At 37.4% G+C, this 16809-nt stretch overlaps 1 protein-coding gene across 1 annotated transcript; it reads left to right on the top strand.

Annotated features, from left to right (window-relative positions):
* On the top strand, nucleotides 1-14560 carry kdm4ab (lysine (K)-specific demethylase 4A, genome duplicate b). Its single transcript, XM_058756624.1, has 22 exons — nucleotides 1-148; nucleotides 1348-1500; nucleotides 1599-1774; nucleotides 1847-1961; nucleotides 2073-2266; nucleotides 2380-2429; nucleotides 2527-2630; nucleotides 3365-3502; nucleotides 3868-4088; nucleotides 4192-4346; nucleotides 4527-4942; nucleotides 6373-6487; nucleotides 6568-6740; nucleotides 7010-7199; nucleotides 8086-8162; nucleotides 8364-8419; nucleotides 8603-8711; nucleotides 10003-10191; nucleotides 10528-10701; nucleotides 10785-10904; nucleotides 12991-13083; nucleotides 13271-14560. The coding sequence occupies exons 2-22, from the start codon at nucleotides 1372-1374 to the stop codon at nucleotides 13409-13411; spliced, it is 3135 nt and encodes a 1044-aa protein (XP_058612607.1). The 5' UTR covers nucleotides 1-148; nucleotides 1348-1371; the 3' UTR covers nucleotides 13412-14560.
* The last annotated feature ends 2249 nt before the right edge of the window (nucleotides 14561-16809 follow it).

The raw sequence follows: 16809 nt of genomic DNA, 5'->3' as shown, positions 1-16809 counted from the left end.
GGGTGGACCAATAATAGTAAACAAATCCCGTGCGCGCATGCGTGGTGCGCGAGTGCTGATGGAGGTTTGTCAGGAGAAGGATCTGCTGTTAGCTAAACATCTCTACTAAGGTTGAGGGCAGTTATTAGGGTTTTGTTCGACAGAGTCAGTAAGTATTTATATATTACCTCCTTGTTATTTTCTATATTTGCGCAATTTCTATAATTTACGGTTTAAAATCCATGATAATAGTGGTAAAGTTGCTAGCTTCGAAGAGCTAACGGTTGCACTTTCATTACTGCAACCAACAGCTAGTTTCCTCACTTGCGCACGTTTTCTATTATATTTATCATTTGTACTTAGTCCATTTTGTATACCATATCGTGCACTTTGTATTGTTTGAATCTTTTAACTTATCTGATGCTTTTGTACATGATAATGTTTACGTTTGGCCTAACTCCTTAGCCTAGCCACACGACTTTTAAAGAGACGCAGGTGTTAGCCAATCAGCATCAAAGCTTCTGAATACGAGGCGGGGCGTGGAAATGGGCGTGGCGTGCATTGTGTACACGCTTTGCGGGCTGCAGTGGACGAATATGAGGTTTTGTCTCACTATCATAGCCATATAAGGCTTATTTGCCAGCCTGTTCACAGGAATACTATACGGCTGTAGTTTGTCACATGTGGTTTGATGTTTTTCACACAGTTCTTGGAAATAAGGCTAAAACATCTGTGGTTTACCAAAGTCAGGGGAAGTTAATGAAACCTAGCAACCCAGCATGCAAATAATGTGATGTCTGTGGTATAAATTGGGTGTTTATATGCTGTTATTGCTCTTAAGTCATCCCACATGTTATGTAGCAAGGGCTTTTAAACTGAGATCCTGGGCCCTCTTAAGTTTTTAGGGGGTCCTTGGAAAAGTTAAGAGAAAAATAGTGTAAAAATTTGAATAAATGATGAAAATAATAATTAGATTAAATAGGTGAAAGACTATAAATAAATGTGTAAATAAAAATACAAGCAGTACAATAATTAGTAGAAAAAATAATTCTAAATACTAAATATTTTAGGCATATTTAATATTTAATTGTCACAGTATAAATTTGTTTTTTTATGCAAGAAACATATGTGCAGATGCTTTTTAAATTTTAAAATGGTTGTTCCTTGCACTAGGATATCCCCTGTGCCATCTAAAAGTTCGAAAACCCATGTTATATAGTGCATGAAACTTGATCAATTTTAGTGTCAAATAATATTTAAAACATGTTTTTTTTTTTTATATTCATGAAATTTCATTATTTGCTAATATAGTCGATTTTATGTTAGATGCACATTGAGATATTACAGTCCAATCAATTTGTCATACAGGTGCTGAGGACTCAGCCAGCAAAAATGGCGTCCGACATGCCGGTTTCTAGAGGTATAATGACCTTTTACCCCACAATTGAAGAGTTCAAGAACTTCAACCGCTACATTGCATACATGGAGTCCCAAGGTGCACACAAGGCAGGCCTGGCCAAGGTTAGAGGAAAACGCTTCTCTTTACCCTGTAGCCTAAGCTTCTTCTGTTAAAAAAAAAAAAAAAAGCATAAAATGATGTTGACTTTGCTTAACTGCAGATCGTCCCACCCAAAAACTGGAAGCCTCGACGTTCATACGATGACATTGATGACCTGCTAATACCTGCACCGATTCAGCAGGTTGTGACTGGGCAGTCAGGGCTGTTCACCCAGTACAACATCCAGAAAAAAGCCATGACTGTGAAAGAGTTCCGTAAAACAGCCAACAGTGACAAGTAAGTCTTGTTAAACTTGTTACTCATTTTCCAGTGGAAATTTATTTAAACCTCATCTGCCCTCCCTGTAAGGTTTTGCAGCCCTCGGTATGATGATTTTGAAGAGCTTGAAAGGAAATACTGGAAAAATTTAACCTTTAACCCTCCTATCTATGGAGCTGATGTGAATGGGACCCTTTATGACCCAGTGAGTAAACACTTGTAAGCAATCTGAATGAGTTCTATATGGTTTCACTTTTGGTTTGAGTACTCCCTGATGTGAATGGAGTCATTGTTTTCTTTTTCATGTCTTACACAGGATGTCAAAGAATGGAATGTAGGGCACTTGAATACCATCCTTGACACCGTGGAGCATGAGAGTGGGATCACTATAGAGGGAGTGAACACACCCTACCTCTACTTTGGAATGTGGAAAACCACGTTTGCTTGGCACACTGAGGACATGGATCTCTATAGCATTAATTACTTACATTTTGGGGAACCAAAGTCTTGGTAAGTTTGCTTGTCAAAAATCATTTGTAGATGAAAACCCTGGGCATAAAAATGGTTCCTGTAATTGTCTGTCCTTATGCCAAGTGCTAAATATGTCTGGAATGATCTCACAGGTACTGCGTGCCTCCCGAACATGGAAAAAGACTAGAGCGGCTAGCCAAAGGTAAACAGCCTTTTGTGTCAATTCTGTTCAAGAAAATATTAAGCTCGATTTACATTTGCTCATATATATATATATTGCTTCCTATTGTCTTCCTAAGGCTTTTTCCCTGGAAGTTCACAAAACTGTGAAGCATTTCTTAGGCACAAGATGACTCTTATTTCACCCTCAATTCTAAAGAAGTATGGCATTCCTTTTGAAAAGGTATGTTGTTGTGAGTGCATTTTTTCCCACTGATTAGGGCTGTGCAATTAATAGCATGTGATTGTCATTCGCATCTCGTCAGTAAAGCCAGCTCTGTGATTAGTAGTAAATCTCCTTCACGTGCTTTCAGATTCAGGCGATTCATCTGCGATTATGAATGCGATATTGCGTATCTTGTCAGTGAACGATGGCTCTGTGTATTAAATGTCGCTCTATCTGAAAGCACGTGAAGGAGATTTACTACTAATCACAGAACTGGCTTTACTGACAAGATGCGAATGACAAGTGCATGCGATTAATTGCACAGCCCTACCACTGATGACTTGATTTTTATCATTAGTAAACCGTATTAAGCCTGTTTCACACTAGACCTGTAAGCAGAGTGTAATCAGACACAGTGAAAACACAGCATATAATGTGCACAGTATGTGTGAGACAGTGGGAGGGGAACGCGGTTGCATCACAGAGCATGTGACATACAGTTGTCAGAGGAGAACACCTAAAAAAGGTGGCACAATGGACAGTACTTATCTGTATTTGCAGTACATAAGTTGAGGCTCATCTGCGCACACAAACGCTGCCGGTGTGAAAGCACAACAGGCCTGCGCTGCTTCCACTCTGCTTATGCATCCAGTATAAAGCTGGCCTTAGGCTTCCTGTTTCCTCAATGTACATTTGTTTGCAACTCAATTTGAGAAGGTTCTGTGATATCGTTGTCTGTTCATGCTTTGCAGATCACTCAGGAGGCTGGAGAGTTCATGATAACATTTCCATACGGCTATCATGCAGGGTTTAACCATGGTTTCAACTGTGCTGAATCTACCAACTTTGCCACAAGACGATGGATTGACTATGGAAAGCAAGCCATACTGGTAAAAATAAATAAATAACAATCCAAAAGTTCAGGGTCGGGTAAATCACAGGAGTTTGAAAATGCATTGAAATAGAAAATTTTTTTTCTAAATTGTAATTTTTCACAATATTACTTTTGTGGCAAGTTCAAAAAACTGCATTTATTTGAATGGTTTTAAAACATTATTCATGACTTTACGGTCAATATAATGAGTCCTTTCTGAATTCAAGTATTAATTTCTTGAAAAAACCCTTTGAATGGTAGTATGTATACTAGTATATATAAACGTTTGTGATCTGTATCATCTTTGTCAGTGGCATTTATCACGTACTGAAATGCCTGTACACTACACAGTGCATCAATCTTGGTATTTTTTCCCCTCAGTGTTCTTGTAGAAAAGACATGGTGAAGATCTCCATGGATGTGTTTGTAAGGAAATTTCAGCCTGAACGGTACGAGCTGTGGTTGGCGGGGAAGGACAATGCTCCCATTGACCACTCCAAGCCTACACTCGAAGCAGCTGAGTTTTTAGGTGGAGAGGCTGGGAAAAGTGGTGCTCAGGAACTCTGCTTCGAGAACCAATGTAGCGAAGGACAAAAAAAGAGGTGATAAACACTCACTAAACTCCCATTTGCACATACTGATATGATATGTGAAAAGAAATCATGTTATATCAGTTTTAAAAGTTGCTTTTTCCAATTAAATTAGTTTCACTAAACAAAGGATAGGAACCAAAAGACACAGAGTGTGTCTGGATTTACCAGAGGAAGTTCTTCCAAAGAGTGAAACAAACGATGAGGAGGCTGAATATGGCAAGAAGAGCCGCTTGACTACATACACAGAACAATGCAGAGAGTATCCAGGTGTGTCATGTTGTAATGGCCTAAATTAAAAAAAAAAAAAGTTTTCAGTGCCATGAGTTGCTAATTTTCAGAACTGACAAATTAAGGCAACTTTAAGTGATAGTGTTTATATATTTTTATATATATATATATATATATATATATACACCCGAAATATGATGAAAACCAAATCTATTTCAGAATTGAAAGATGAAGATGACCTGCTGCCTCTGATGGGTTCAACCAGTTTAAAGATGCTTCCTGGTTCCAGAAGCACTGCATCCGGGGAGCATGTTAGGGGCACGGGTTTAAGTGCCACAAACCCATCTTCAGCCTGTACACAGTCCTTCCCAAAGCGTCACCTCTCTATAGCATCTGTCCCTACTGCCCCTCACTGCCTGTCAGCTGTGCCACGGATTTCCACCAAACCAGGGGTGGCAAGCCTTCTCTTTCATCGGACCCTGAGCCCTTCAGATGCCCTGCAGGTCCACAGCTATGCAGCCAGATCAGTGCCCCATAAACCTCAACAACCCAGCACAGAGAAACCAAGAGAAGACCTCAATGAGCCAGACATCAAACCAGATGTGAGGCCAAATACGCCACAACCAAACACAATGGTTGGTACATATATTGACTTAGTGTGTTGATATTTGATAGGGGCAATTAAAATGATTTCATAGGACTGTAGCATATAAAAAACCAAGTAACTAAATATTATGAAATTAAAACAGCAGTTTATTGATTATAAAATAATTCAATAAGCCAGTGATTATTTTCATGTAATATATATGATAATATACATTAGAACTATATAATATCTGTTGAATTGATTAAAAATAAAATGCTGAACATGAAAATCAACCATTTTAAATAATTTAAGTGAATTTAGCCATCACAACATTATAATGTACAGTATGAAAAATGTATATTTGCTAAAGGCATTTAACAGTGTCATTAAATTATTAGTCATTAATATTATTTTAATGATTACTTTTGAATTTAATTACTTCAAAGGTAACTTGAATGTAAAAAATAGAGAAAATGAGCTGCACATTATTCAGTATTGACTAACTACTACTGATAATTCTCTGATAATGATACCACAAAATCATGCATTACTAGTAAGTTGCACTATTGTTTTAAAAGTTTAATGTCAGTGAGGCTTTTTTTTTTTTTTTTTGTAAGAAATTGAGTACTTTTATTCAGCAAGGATGTATTCATGTGATTAAAAGTGACAGTAAACACTTCTGTTGTTTTGAACTTTATCAAAGATTCCTAAAAAATATTATGGTTTCCTCACAAATATTAAGCAGCATAACTGCTTTTAATATTTAGAATGATTTCTGAAGGTTTATGTGACTCATATTAGAATGATTTAGGCCCGTTTACACTAGTGCGTTTTCGTTTTAAAACCCATAACTTTTGCTACGGTTACACCTATCGTTTACACTACGCCAGCGTATTCCAGGTCAAAAACGGAGACTTTTGAAAATGCTGCAGACCCCGTTTTTTCTGGGGTTGCATTTCAGTGTAAAGACTTTTGAAAACAATGGCGTGGCTGCCCACATTCGCTCTGCGTATCCTTGACGACCGTGTAAACCATAACATCATGCTCATTGTTGTACCCATAGATATGTATAGGTCGATTCCCTATTCGACTGCCCGAACCACGCAGACGCGTCCGCCATCTAAATAATAGGGGATCTACCTAATACATATCTATGGTTGTACCTGCATGCATGGTCATGTGACATGCGTTTTCGGTTGTGTAGTGTAAACGGAGATCGTTTCTGAAACGCAGCAGAAACGCCAGTGTAAACAGGGATAGTTTAATATCTTTACTGTATTTTTTATTTTTTAAAAGTGCAGCCTTGGTGAGCATAAGAGACTTCAAAAACATTTAAAAAAAAGCATAGCAACTCTTGAGCATAGCATAATTTTGAACGGTAATGTGCGTTAAATGTATTCTCTTTTTTCTCTTTTTTTTATCACCTCAACAACATCCAAATCCAAATGAAATTGAACTCCTCTCTTGCTTTTTTTTCAGCTTGAAATCGAGGGAGAGGGAGAGAAAGAGAATAAGAGCATGAAGAGGAAACTGCAGCCACTCAGTAAATTGCCACGCTTGCATCCCCTGCTCAGAGAGAGCTCCAGTGATGACGGTTAGGATCTTGCTTCACATTGTTTATTTATTGTCACATCATTGTTAGTGCTCTTTTTAATTAGCTCCTTCACTCCACAGAGATTCAAGAGCCAGCAGCTGAGCCAGAGGAGACCGATCCCTGGGCCAGACTCCTGGCTCCCATGTGGCAAAGCAAGCCACGCAACTTTAGAGTTGAGAAGGATTTTAACTTCCGCATGGGCCAGCAACCTCCGTACTGTGCTGTGTGTACTCTCTTTCACACGTACACAGAGGTAACACATGCTATTACCATCACAAAAATACATTTCTCAAAGTTCTTTTGAGTTGGCAAGCACAGCAACTTGGTCTCTTTGGCTGTTTGATGCTGCCAGTGGCTCAGAAATTACACGCTGAAGTCTGATTAGTTGTGAAAACAAAATGTAGTGGTAGATTTGATACAGTCAGAAGTAATTATCCCTTTATTTGTGAGCTGATAATTGAAAAATGATTTGTGGAATCACTGTAAGTCTGTGCTGTGCACTCTGCCGTTTCCTTCATATAGAGTGATGTAATCAGCCTGAGCCAGAGCAGTTCTGCAGCTGAAGAAGGAGACAAACGGAGGACCAAGCCGCTGATTCCAGAGATGTGTTTCACCAGCAGCTCTGAAGGACACTTATCCACCCCGAATGTGGAGGAAGACGGAACTAGCCAACTCATCAGCTGCTCTGTGTGCAGTGTGCGCGTACATACAAGTAAGCAGTTTGTCACTCTCTGTTATCACTGAAATATCTGCACTAAAGCATTTTTCTTTTTTATAATTATACATGCAGTTTATTAAACTAGAGAACACGTGGAATATTTCGTACAGAACATTTTGTACAGATTTCACTTTCGCAATACATATTCTTGGTTGTTTCATTTTGTTCCATGTAGTTTGTCTACCCTTTAAGAGTTTGGGATTAATACTTTTATTCAGCAAGGATGCATTTTAATTGATCAAAATTACAGTAAAGATATTGACAATATTACAGAAGATTTGTATTTCTTTTGAAAATCATCAGAAAGTCCTGAAAAATATAATGGTTTCCTCACAAATATTATGCAGCAGAACTGTTTTCAACATTAATAATATCTTGATCACTAAATCAGCATATTATAGTGATTTCTGAAGGATCATTTGACACTGAAGACTGGCCATCACAGGAATAAATTGCATTTAAAATAGACAACAAATTAATTTAAATTGTAATAGCTATTTTTACTGTATTTTTGATCAAATAAATGCAGCCTTGGTGGTGACTATTTTCAAAAACATAAATATGTCTTACTGATAATGTATATAACCTCATAAAATGAGACTACATGAAATATTTGTGCTTTTCTGAAAGTCACATAACAGGACCGTTTAAGGTTTGCATAAAAGCATAACTGAATCTCTTTACTTTCTCAATATATGTTCCTTGGTTGTTTATTTGAATATCATATAAAAATATTCACTTCCCTTATTGATTGGTATAAAATGATAACCTAGTTTTTATGTTCCAAAAGAAATGTTCATTCATGTAATTTGTCTGCTATCCCTATGTTTTTGAAAATGTAACAAGGTCATTTGATGAATTGTGAATGTTTTGTCTGCAGGTTGTTACGGTGTGTCTCAGGATACTAATCTGGATGAGTGGAGATGTTCCCGCTGTGAAGCTAATGCCATAACTCAGGTCAGTTGGATCATTTGAGCAGGTTTACAGGTTTTTTTTTTTTTAATTCTCAAAACCACTGCTATTCATTTTTCTATCTGCTAGGGGGCGCTATTATGTCTGGCTTTCATGCATGACAAGGTTTTTTCCAGTAGCACCTACTTTCACTCATCTGTTTATTATTCCCAGTGGTGTGACTAAGTGTTTGTGTCTTTCCCTCAGGACTGCTGTTTATGCTCTCTAAGAGGAGGAGCTCTGCAGAAGGCCAACAATGACAAGTAGGTAGCCAGGAGCCTCTTGGTGGAGCCCCTTACAGTGAACACCAGCTATTTTCAATTATACACATTCCTCTCAACTGAATGAGAGCTGCCTCTCTCAGCTGCTGACAGTACTTCATGTAAAGGGTTTTACCTCAGGCTCTGATGAAACCTGCTTGGGTTGAAAATGTGGTTTTGTTGCAGGTGGGTTCATGTACTGTGCGCCGTAGCAGTGCTGGAGGCTCGCTTCGTGAACATTGCAGAGCGCAGTCCTGTCGATCTCAGTAGTATCCCGCTTCAGAGATTTAAGCTGGTAGGTTAATGTTTTGTACAGAAAAGTGAAATACCAATCTAGATGCAGTGCTGACTGATGTACAGAGGGAAAGTAAATTTACATAAATGTATAATCTTGACCAGGGCAAAAACAATGAGGCTCTTAATTAGGGTATCCACATCAAGGGAACTCACAAATTCACATTAAATACATTAATAAAAGTACAAACTCTCTCATTACTATAATTTTGTAAAAAACAGGGTGGTAAAGCAATATGTATCCAGACATTTCCCCTAAAAAATTACAGACATTAAGGGACACACACAGACTTATTTTTAATAAACCATTTCCCTAAAATGAATCTACTTTCATAACAATACATAATAAAAACACCTTTTAGGTGTGTTTTTGTTAATTGCCTCCGTTTGCTTGCACTATCATTCAAAAGTTCTCTTTTTTCAAGAAATTAATACTTTTATTCAGCAAGGATGGACATTTATATATTTACATACATATTATATATTTAAATTTTAAATGCTGCAAAAAATATATTTAGAATAAATGCTGTTCTGTTGAACATTCTAGTCATCAAGGAATCTATGGAAAGAAGAAAAAATGTATCACGGTTTCCAGAAAATATTAAGCAGTGCAACTGTTTTCAGCATTGATAATAATAATAATAAGACCATATAAGATCATATTAGAATGATTTCTGAAGGATCATGTGATGCTGAAACCTGGAATATTGGCTGCTGAAAATTCTACTTTACTATCACAGGAATAATTTAAATAAATAAATAGCTATTTGTCAATTGTAAAAGTATTTCACAATATTGGTTTTACTGTATCTTTGAGCAAATGAGTAAATGATGCTTGGAGAGCATAATATACTTCTTTCTGAAAAAATGTAATGATCTTAACAACCCTACACTTTTGAACAATGTGTGCCCATGCAATACTACATAAAATGAGTAAAAATGTGGCAGTGCTGCATTTTGTCAGGTTACTAATTGGAAAACTTACTTTGTTATTGTAAAAGCTTTGCTGTTCTGAGAATAGCTGAGGTATTCTCATATTACTGAAAAAAGTAGATAACAGTAGGTTGGCAGCATCTCTACTCCTAGTTAATTAATCACCAACACTGTTTGTGTAGCACTTCTTTTAAGCACTTCTTTTTGGTAATGCAATCCCTTCATTAAACCTTTAATGAATCATTAAGAAATAGTCTAATTACTTTCTGAATTCATTAGAATTTGTTGATTGTTCACCTTGCCTGAGCCCAAGTCTATTTCTAAGGTCAAAGACATAACTAACAAAGGTTTCTTTTTAGAAATGCCAGTTTTGCCGTAAATGGGTGAGGAAGAGCACGGGTTGTTGCGTGCAATGCTCACATGGCCGCTGTTCCACTGCCTTTCACCCGACCTGTGCACAAGCAGCTGGAGTTCAAATGCACCCGGATGATTGGCCGTTTGTGGTCTACTTTACCTGCTGGAGGCATAAGGGTGGCATCCAAATAGAGGTATAGACACAACACAGACATGGGCAGGATTATAGGGAAGTCTAGATATAACAGCTTAAAAAATATATGTATATAATTTTAAAAAAATATTTTACTGTAACTTTGTCTGGATGGTTTATCGGGTTGTAATTCTGTTCTTTGAGCCAGTATGTATTTACTGTCTGTTTCCAACAACGTCTGTTATTATTATTTTGTTGTTAAGGTTCGTGACTACAGTATGTAATGTCATAAGTGTAAGCCTTTTGCTTGCTGCAGTCTGTTATGTTAGAGCATTATTGTTAACCGTGCAAAAGATGTGTGTTGTCTGAGATGTCTAATATCTGATGTTATCTTCAGCAACGCAACAAGGCATCTATGCGGGAGTTGGAGAAGGGACAGAAAGTAATCTGCAAGCACAGAAATGGCCGATACTACCATTGTGAGGTGGTTGAGCTGACAAATGCCACCTTTTATGAGGTTATCTTTGATGATGGCTCATTCAGTGACAACTTGTTCCCTGAGGATATAGTGGTACGTAAGGAGTTACACAGCTCAAAACAATGTTTGATGGTTAAAAGCAGTGTACTGAAGCCCTGCTGGTGTTTATTTTTCAGAATAGAGACTGTAGGCAGCTCGGTCCACCATCGGAGGGAGACGTAGTTCAAGTGCGCTGGACAGATGGCCTGATCTATGGAGCCAAATTTGTCTCTGACCATATCATCCCAATGTACCAGGTCAGAGGACAGCAAACACACTTGTGTACACTATTTGGGTTAGAGTTCAAATTCAGACACTGCAAAGTAGATGCGTCACAGTATGATGACTGTTTTATTCTGAGAATCATTATAATTTAAGGCTGGAATACACTACACAAACAGATTCTTAAAACACTAGGTATCATACACTTACCGACTTTGTAAATAGTGACAAAGGAAAACTGGGCATCATACACTACGTGACTGAAGATCATGCACTACCAGACTTTAAAGTTGTTCCGATCACAACGAACTCACCCAGAAACGTGCGCCTTGTTTCTAGGAGACGCATGACAAATGAAAACATACGTGTTCTAAAATCGGCTGAAAACATCAAACATGTTTGATATCCTCCGACTGGATAGAATCAAAGTCTGAAGCTAAAAAAAATGGATTCTGTGACCATCATACACTAACTGATTTTCTGTGGAATCTGTCAGGTGTAATCTGCAGACTGGCTCCGACATTCCTCAACTAGCGTCAACTTGTTCAGACTGGAAAATCGGGGCAAAAATCACGTAGTGCATAGGTCACTAACAGGCGGACCGCGGTCCGGGTCCAGACCCAGAAGCCGTCCAAATCTGGACCCGGACCTACATATCTAGCTTCTATTTCAACTGGCGCAGCTTTTGTAGTCTTTACGGTAGCGGACTCCGGTCCGAGTCCGTGAAGGCTTTTGACATAATGAAATAAATACCAAACGCTAATTTCTAGTACATCAAATTTATATCTAGCAGATCAAGGTCAGCTCTAGAGCTGTTTGGGTGCAGTCGTGCGTACAGTGACAGATGAAACTTTCAGTGGGTGAAAAGCAATGGCATTTTCAAAAATTAGGAAAGTTGACGGGTCCTTAAAAATCTTAAATGTTACAAGAAAGTCTTAATTATGATTTCAGGAGGTGTTAAATGTGGGGACTGAAAGACAAGAATTGCGCTATTCTTTGAATAAATATGAGCGCTGCACGTTTCAAAGTCATCTGCTTCACTGCTTTGTGGAGTCTGTCTGTTGGGCTTTGTGTACTGCCATTCCCAAAGCGCCACCTGCTGGAAGAGAATTATTTTCCATTTTCAATCAGCCCGTACAGTCTGCTGTTGTCAAAGGCCAATGTGAAAATCAATCCATGTTTTTAAGCAAACACGCAGAGTTGTAAATGTGAACTGGTGGATCAACAAGAAGATGTGTTATAAAATGTAAACAATTAAGGCAGTAAAATATATTTATATTTTATTTAATTAATATAATACTTGATTGTTTTTGTGAAAACCTGCATCTGAACAGTAAATCGTGCTTTTTACAGTCATTTAATTTTTTATTTATTTAAAATTTTTTGTGCAGGTCTTAAAAAAAAAAAAGGTCTTTAAAAGTCTTGAATTTAAGCTTAAATATCCTGCAGATACCCTGGCCTGGCAAAAACCATCAATTGTTTTTTATATATAATTGTTCGGACCTCGGCTGGTGGGGAGGGTTCATTACTGGACCTCGAGCCGTTTTAGTTGAAGACCCCTGACGTAGTGTATTCCAGGCTTTAGGATAGAAGACAGACGACTAATCTGTATCGTATACTGTTAAAGTTTAATATCATAACATTCATTACCATACATATTCACATAATAATAAAGTACGGTCATGACAGTCTTTTTTTCAGGTCTAGTTTTTGCTTTTTCAACTTACTGACTAAGACAGGATTTTTAGTAATAATAAAGGAAAATTAAGATCAGAAGATGTGCATTAGGTTTGTAATTGTTTACATCTCTTCATATTTTAACACTGTGTCGACCCTGTTGCTTAATTACCCAACTAAATGCGATTTTCTGGCAAACATTATTGCTCTCCGTCATCAACAGTCCACAAAAATGAATACAAATTAGTTGTACAGTCACACTCAAAAATAAGATTCTGACATTTCCTGAAGGCAGCATAACTGTAGACCATCTACCATTGCAAAGCAATTTATATGCCATTTCATAATGTCTTCATTCGCAGCTCGCCTGAGCAGAGATCATGAAAATACACTTAATTCCATTTTATAATGTCAATATTAAAATGGTCCTGAATTATTTTCCAGGTGGAATTTGAAGATGACTCTCAGCTTACTGTAAAGAGGGAAGACGTGTACAGTTTGGATGAGGAGCTGCCTAAACGTGTTAAAGCCCGCTTGGTAAGTGATTTCCTGCCGGCGCTGCTTCATTAAATGATAATGTGTGGCACACAATCAAGAAACTCATTTCAAAGCTACTTTTCTTGATCTGTCTTACCACTACAGTGATCTTAACTTGTCATGACACAGTGCTACTGAACAACAAGTGGCTTAACAGACATTAAATGCGTTTTATTTCTATCCCTAGTCTGTGGCGTCAGATATGCGCTTCAAAGGAGTGTTTGTGGAGAAGGAGGTGAAGCAAGACTCGAAAAGACAGCGTGTGATCAACTCCCGCTATAGAGAGGACTACATCGAACCGGTCATATACAGAGCCATCATGGAGTAGCTTACTCCACACAGACAGTGTCTTCAACAAACAGATCAATTCGCCAGAAAAACAGGCTGGACTAGATGTCTCTGTTTAAAGTGCACAAACGTCATCACGTGATCAGAAAACTGCAAATACAGTACAGAGCCTTTTGTTTTTAAAAACACCAAGATCAAGTTTTAGACCTTCAGGCTAAGTATGAAATCTCATCTTACTGTGAACGGTCTTCAGCCGGGACAGATGAGAGTCCCAGAGATTAAATGCTAGGAATGTCTTGTGTAAGAGTGTTTGTTTGTTCGGACAGCACACAACCGGCTTAGGCTCAGCGGGGGCGTTGAACAGCTCTCGGATTCCTACTGTCTTCAATCAGGTGGCGGTAATGTTTCAACTGGTTTTTTAATCACCTCCCTGCAGACCCACCGGCTGACCGCACATGAACAGACCTTTAGCCCGTCAGACAAATCTTTAGTCAGCGTGGATGCGCCATCCCACTGACCTTTTTTATAGGTCTTAAAGTGCTTGGCAATATCTGAATCTCATGGATGAACCTAGTCTTTATTAGTACGAGCAGCTCTCATGTGTGATCTACTGTAAACATGGGACATTATAGAAAACTAGCTTTATACTCTCACATTTAGGTGGATACAGCAGCTTTGGATTTTGTTTTATTTAAATTATTTTTTTGTTGAAGTGAAAGGAATGCCAGTTTCCTTATTGCAAATTAGTTCTGGATTAACTTTGTTTGTAAAAAGGTGTATTTATATGTGTTAAAGCCAGATTTTCTCTACTTTTTCTACTCTTAGTTGCATTACTATGCCAACACAGGTAAGAGTGACTTGTGACCAGTCATGGTCGAACTGGTGCACTTATCCACATTTTTTCCCCCTCTTCAGTTGTACGTTTCATAGTACTTAAGGCAGGGAAGGCAACATCTTGAAGCGCTCCATTTAGAGAGTGCCAAAGAGATGCCTCATTTAAATAACTTTTCATTATTTAAAAAAAAAAAAAAAAAAGTTTTGTGGAGTTTCCTTTAGCTGTATAGCATTACAGATCTTTGTCTTCAGTTGTTTTGTGCAGTAGGCATTACACTCCTTTGAATTGGAATAGAGATTCATTGTTAATTTAAGGCTAAAAACTTTATTTTTAAATTAAAAGCAATGTCTCCTACCCCCCTTGAACATTTGTCGTTTGTTTCATTTTAGACTTGTTTCATATCACAGCCTGCATACACATCCAAAGTCAAAATGAATAGAGTGCTGCAAGGATAATTTTGGAGGCCAAAACAAAGAAATAAGTTAGCGTTCTAGCACTTTTCCATCATCCTGGAGTCAGTGGGTTTTTTGAATGCATTTTGGTTGAGGTTAGGTGTTTTCATGTTTTATTCTACGACATAAAACCATATATATATTACTTGTCTTTCAGTCTTTATTGTCTAAATGAAGACTGAAAGAGTTGTTGGAAGCTTATTGGTGGTGACCGTGTTAGTTTGTCTGTAGCCTAACTTTAGCTTTTTATATCTGGTGATTGTATTTAGTCTTCAAAGCACATAAAAGTGCTTGTTTTTATATCAAATGTTTTTATTTGTGAAGATTATTGGTCACAAAACCTACTTTATTTGTCGAGGGAACCAGGGTGATGCAAACTTCGAGGTTGGCCAACACAATATGGTGTGTTACATAAAACAAGAAAAAATGTAGTGTCAGCTTGATTTTATACATGCGAAAAGTTACATAAGGTGTTCAGATCACATCACAATAACTTTGAGAATTCAATTGTGACAAAGAACACGCATCGAAATAACTTTATGAGAATCCTCTGTTATGAGAATTCAACTTGCAAAAACCGTTACCGTTCTTATAGAACTTTAATTTTATGAGTGCTCCGACTTGTACACCCTGACCACTGCAACAGAATTCAGAAACACTCAAAATGGCAGTACTTTCGGTGATAAAATGTAGTTAAGCAGTTATTTTGTAATTTTTCTAAATAATTACTATAATTGACTATTGTTAATGTATTGATAATGCAAGAATAATCTGAAACAAAAGACTTAGTTACAATACAGTTTAACCATAAATAAACTATTAATAAGCTTGTTAATAAGGCACCAATGACTGTTAATTGTTGGATTATGTTTTGTCTATAGATTACTCAAATTACAGTGATTAATTTTTAATAGGACCTGAACAGTTCCAAGCAGGATGTCTCAGGTTATCATCTAGTTACATTGATTTCGACATGGCTCTTATTTGGTTTTTGGTTTTACATTACCATAACCACGTGGCTTAAGTGACATCAGCTGTTCTCAGAGGAGATTTAATCATGATCGTGAGGACAAAAAAAAATTAAAAATAGTTCAATCAAAGAGCAATAAATCTAAGAACTTGAGGTGAAGTAAATAGGGTACAATGTGATGTTGATTTTAAGGTGTGTCTGAAAATACTTCAGTCTGCCTTTTCTCTTGTCAGTTTATGCATTCGCACTCATAATGTTAAAAGGTTTTGAAATATTAACTCAAAATACACTTAGAAGCTGCCACCTGCTGTCAACCAGTTCATTTTATTTATTTATATAGCGTGAAATCCGTAGGGAAATCATCCTTCACCAAGTGTTTTTGTGTTACCAGGCTCTGAGAACAAGAAAAGCTGTTCCCAGGAAGCTTGTGAGGGTGTGAAGGAGCTAATGAGATGAATGTGTTCTCTTCTACTTGACTAGTCTTGGAATATTCTTGGGAAGGATTCCTGAGGGATGGGTGACAGTTACCAGGTTATGCCAATTAGGTTATGTTGGATAATTATGCAAAGTAATAATAGAATTTTTGAGTGGGTCAAGATCATATGCTCACAGTCCTGTCAGGAAGCTGTGTTTTATGCATTTGTCTCTTTGCATTATTTCCATTTTTGTGGATATTTTAACAACCGTGCCAGCTGGATTTTTAACATCTGAATGGTATTAAAGCCACATCCTGCTTATGGGTATGATAATGTTTTGTAGGGACATCTGTCCTAGGTGCAGGTCAAAACCACCTTCTTCAAATCTACAGAAATCAATAGTGCCATCATCCAACTTAATTCACTTCAAGTTGTGTTTTCATCAAGAGTAAACACCTTTAAAATGTTTAATTTGTGATGACACTTTTAACTATAATGATACTGATAATAGTCATTGTATTTCTATGAGAATGGACTACTATAAAGATTACTAAATCTATAATGATAACTGCATTAGCATCCACACCAACAAACAATAACATTGTTTATTATTATAAGTGCACGCTACAGTTCTGTAGTCTGGTATTTTAAATGTTCAAGCTCTTTTAAGCAGGATGGATTCTGATTGGCTGTCCATGTTGTTTTTTAATTTTTCATCAGCTGGGGGGGAAAAAAAAGTTTTGAAAGTGATTTCAACTAGGGGTG

The sequence above is a fragment of the Onychostoma macrolepis genome, chromosome 02 (assembly GCF_012432095.1).
Source record: "Onychostoma macrolepis isolate SWU-2019 chromosome 02, ASM1243209v1, whole genome shotgun sequence".
NCBI classification, from domain to species: Eukaryota; Metazoa; Chordata; class Actinopteri; order Cypriniformes; family Cyprinidae; genus Onychostoma; species Onychostoma macrolepis.
This window is presented reverse-complemented; position numbering and strand designations above follow the sequence as displayed.

Excerpts from the sequence above, each read along its gene's own strand:
- kdm4ab (XM_058756624.1), top strand. The coding sequence starts at position 1,372 with ATGGCGTCCGACATGCCGGTTTCTAGAGGTATAATGACCTTTTACCCC. Across the intron at positions 4,347-4,526 it reads ACAATGCAGAGAGTATCCAG|AATTGAAAGATGAAGATGAC; the intron begins GTGTGTCATGTT and ends AATCTATTTCAG. Across the intron at positions 8,163-8,363 it reads AAGCTAATGCCATAACTCAG|GACTGCTGTTTATGCTCTCT; the intron begins GTCAGTTGGATC and ends TCTTTCCCTCAG.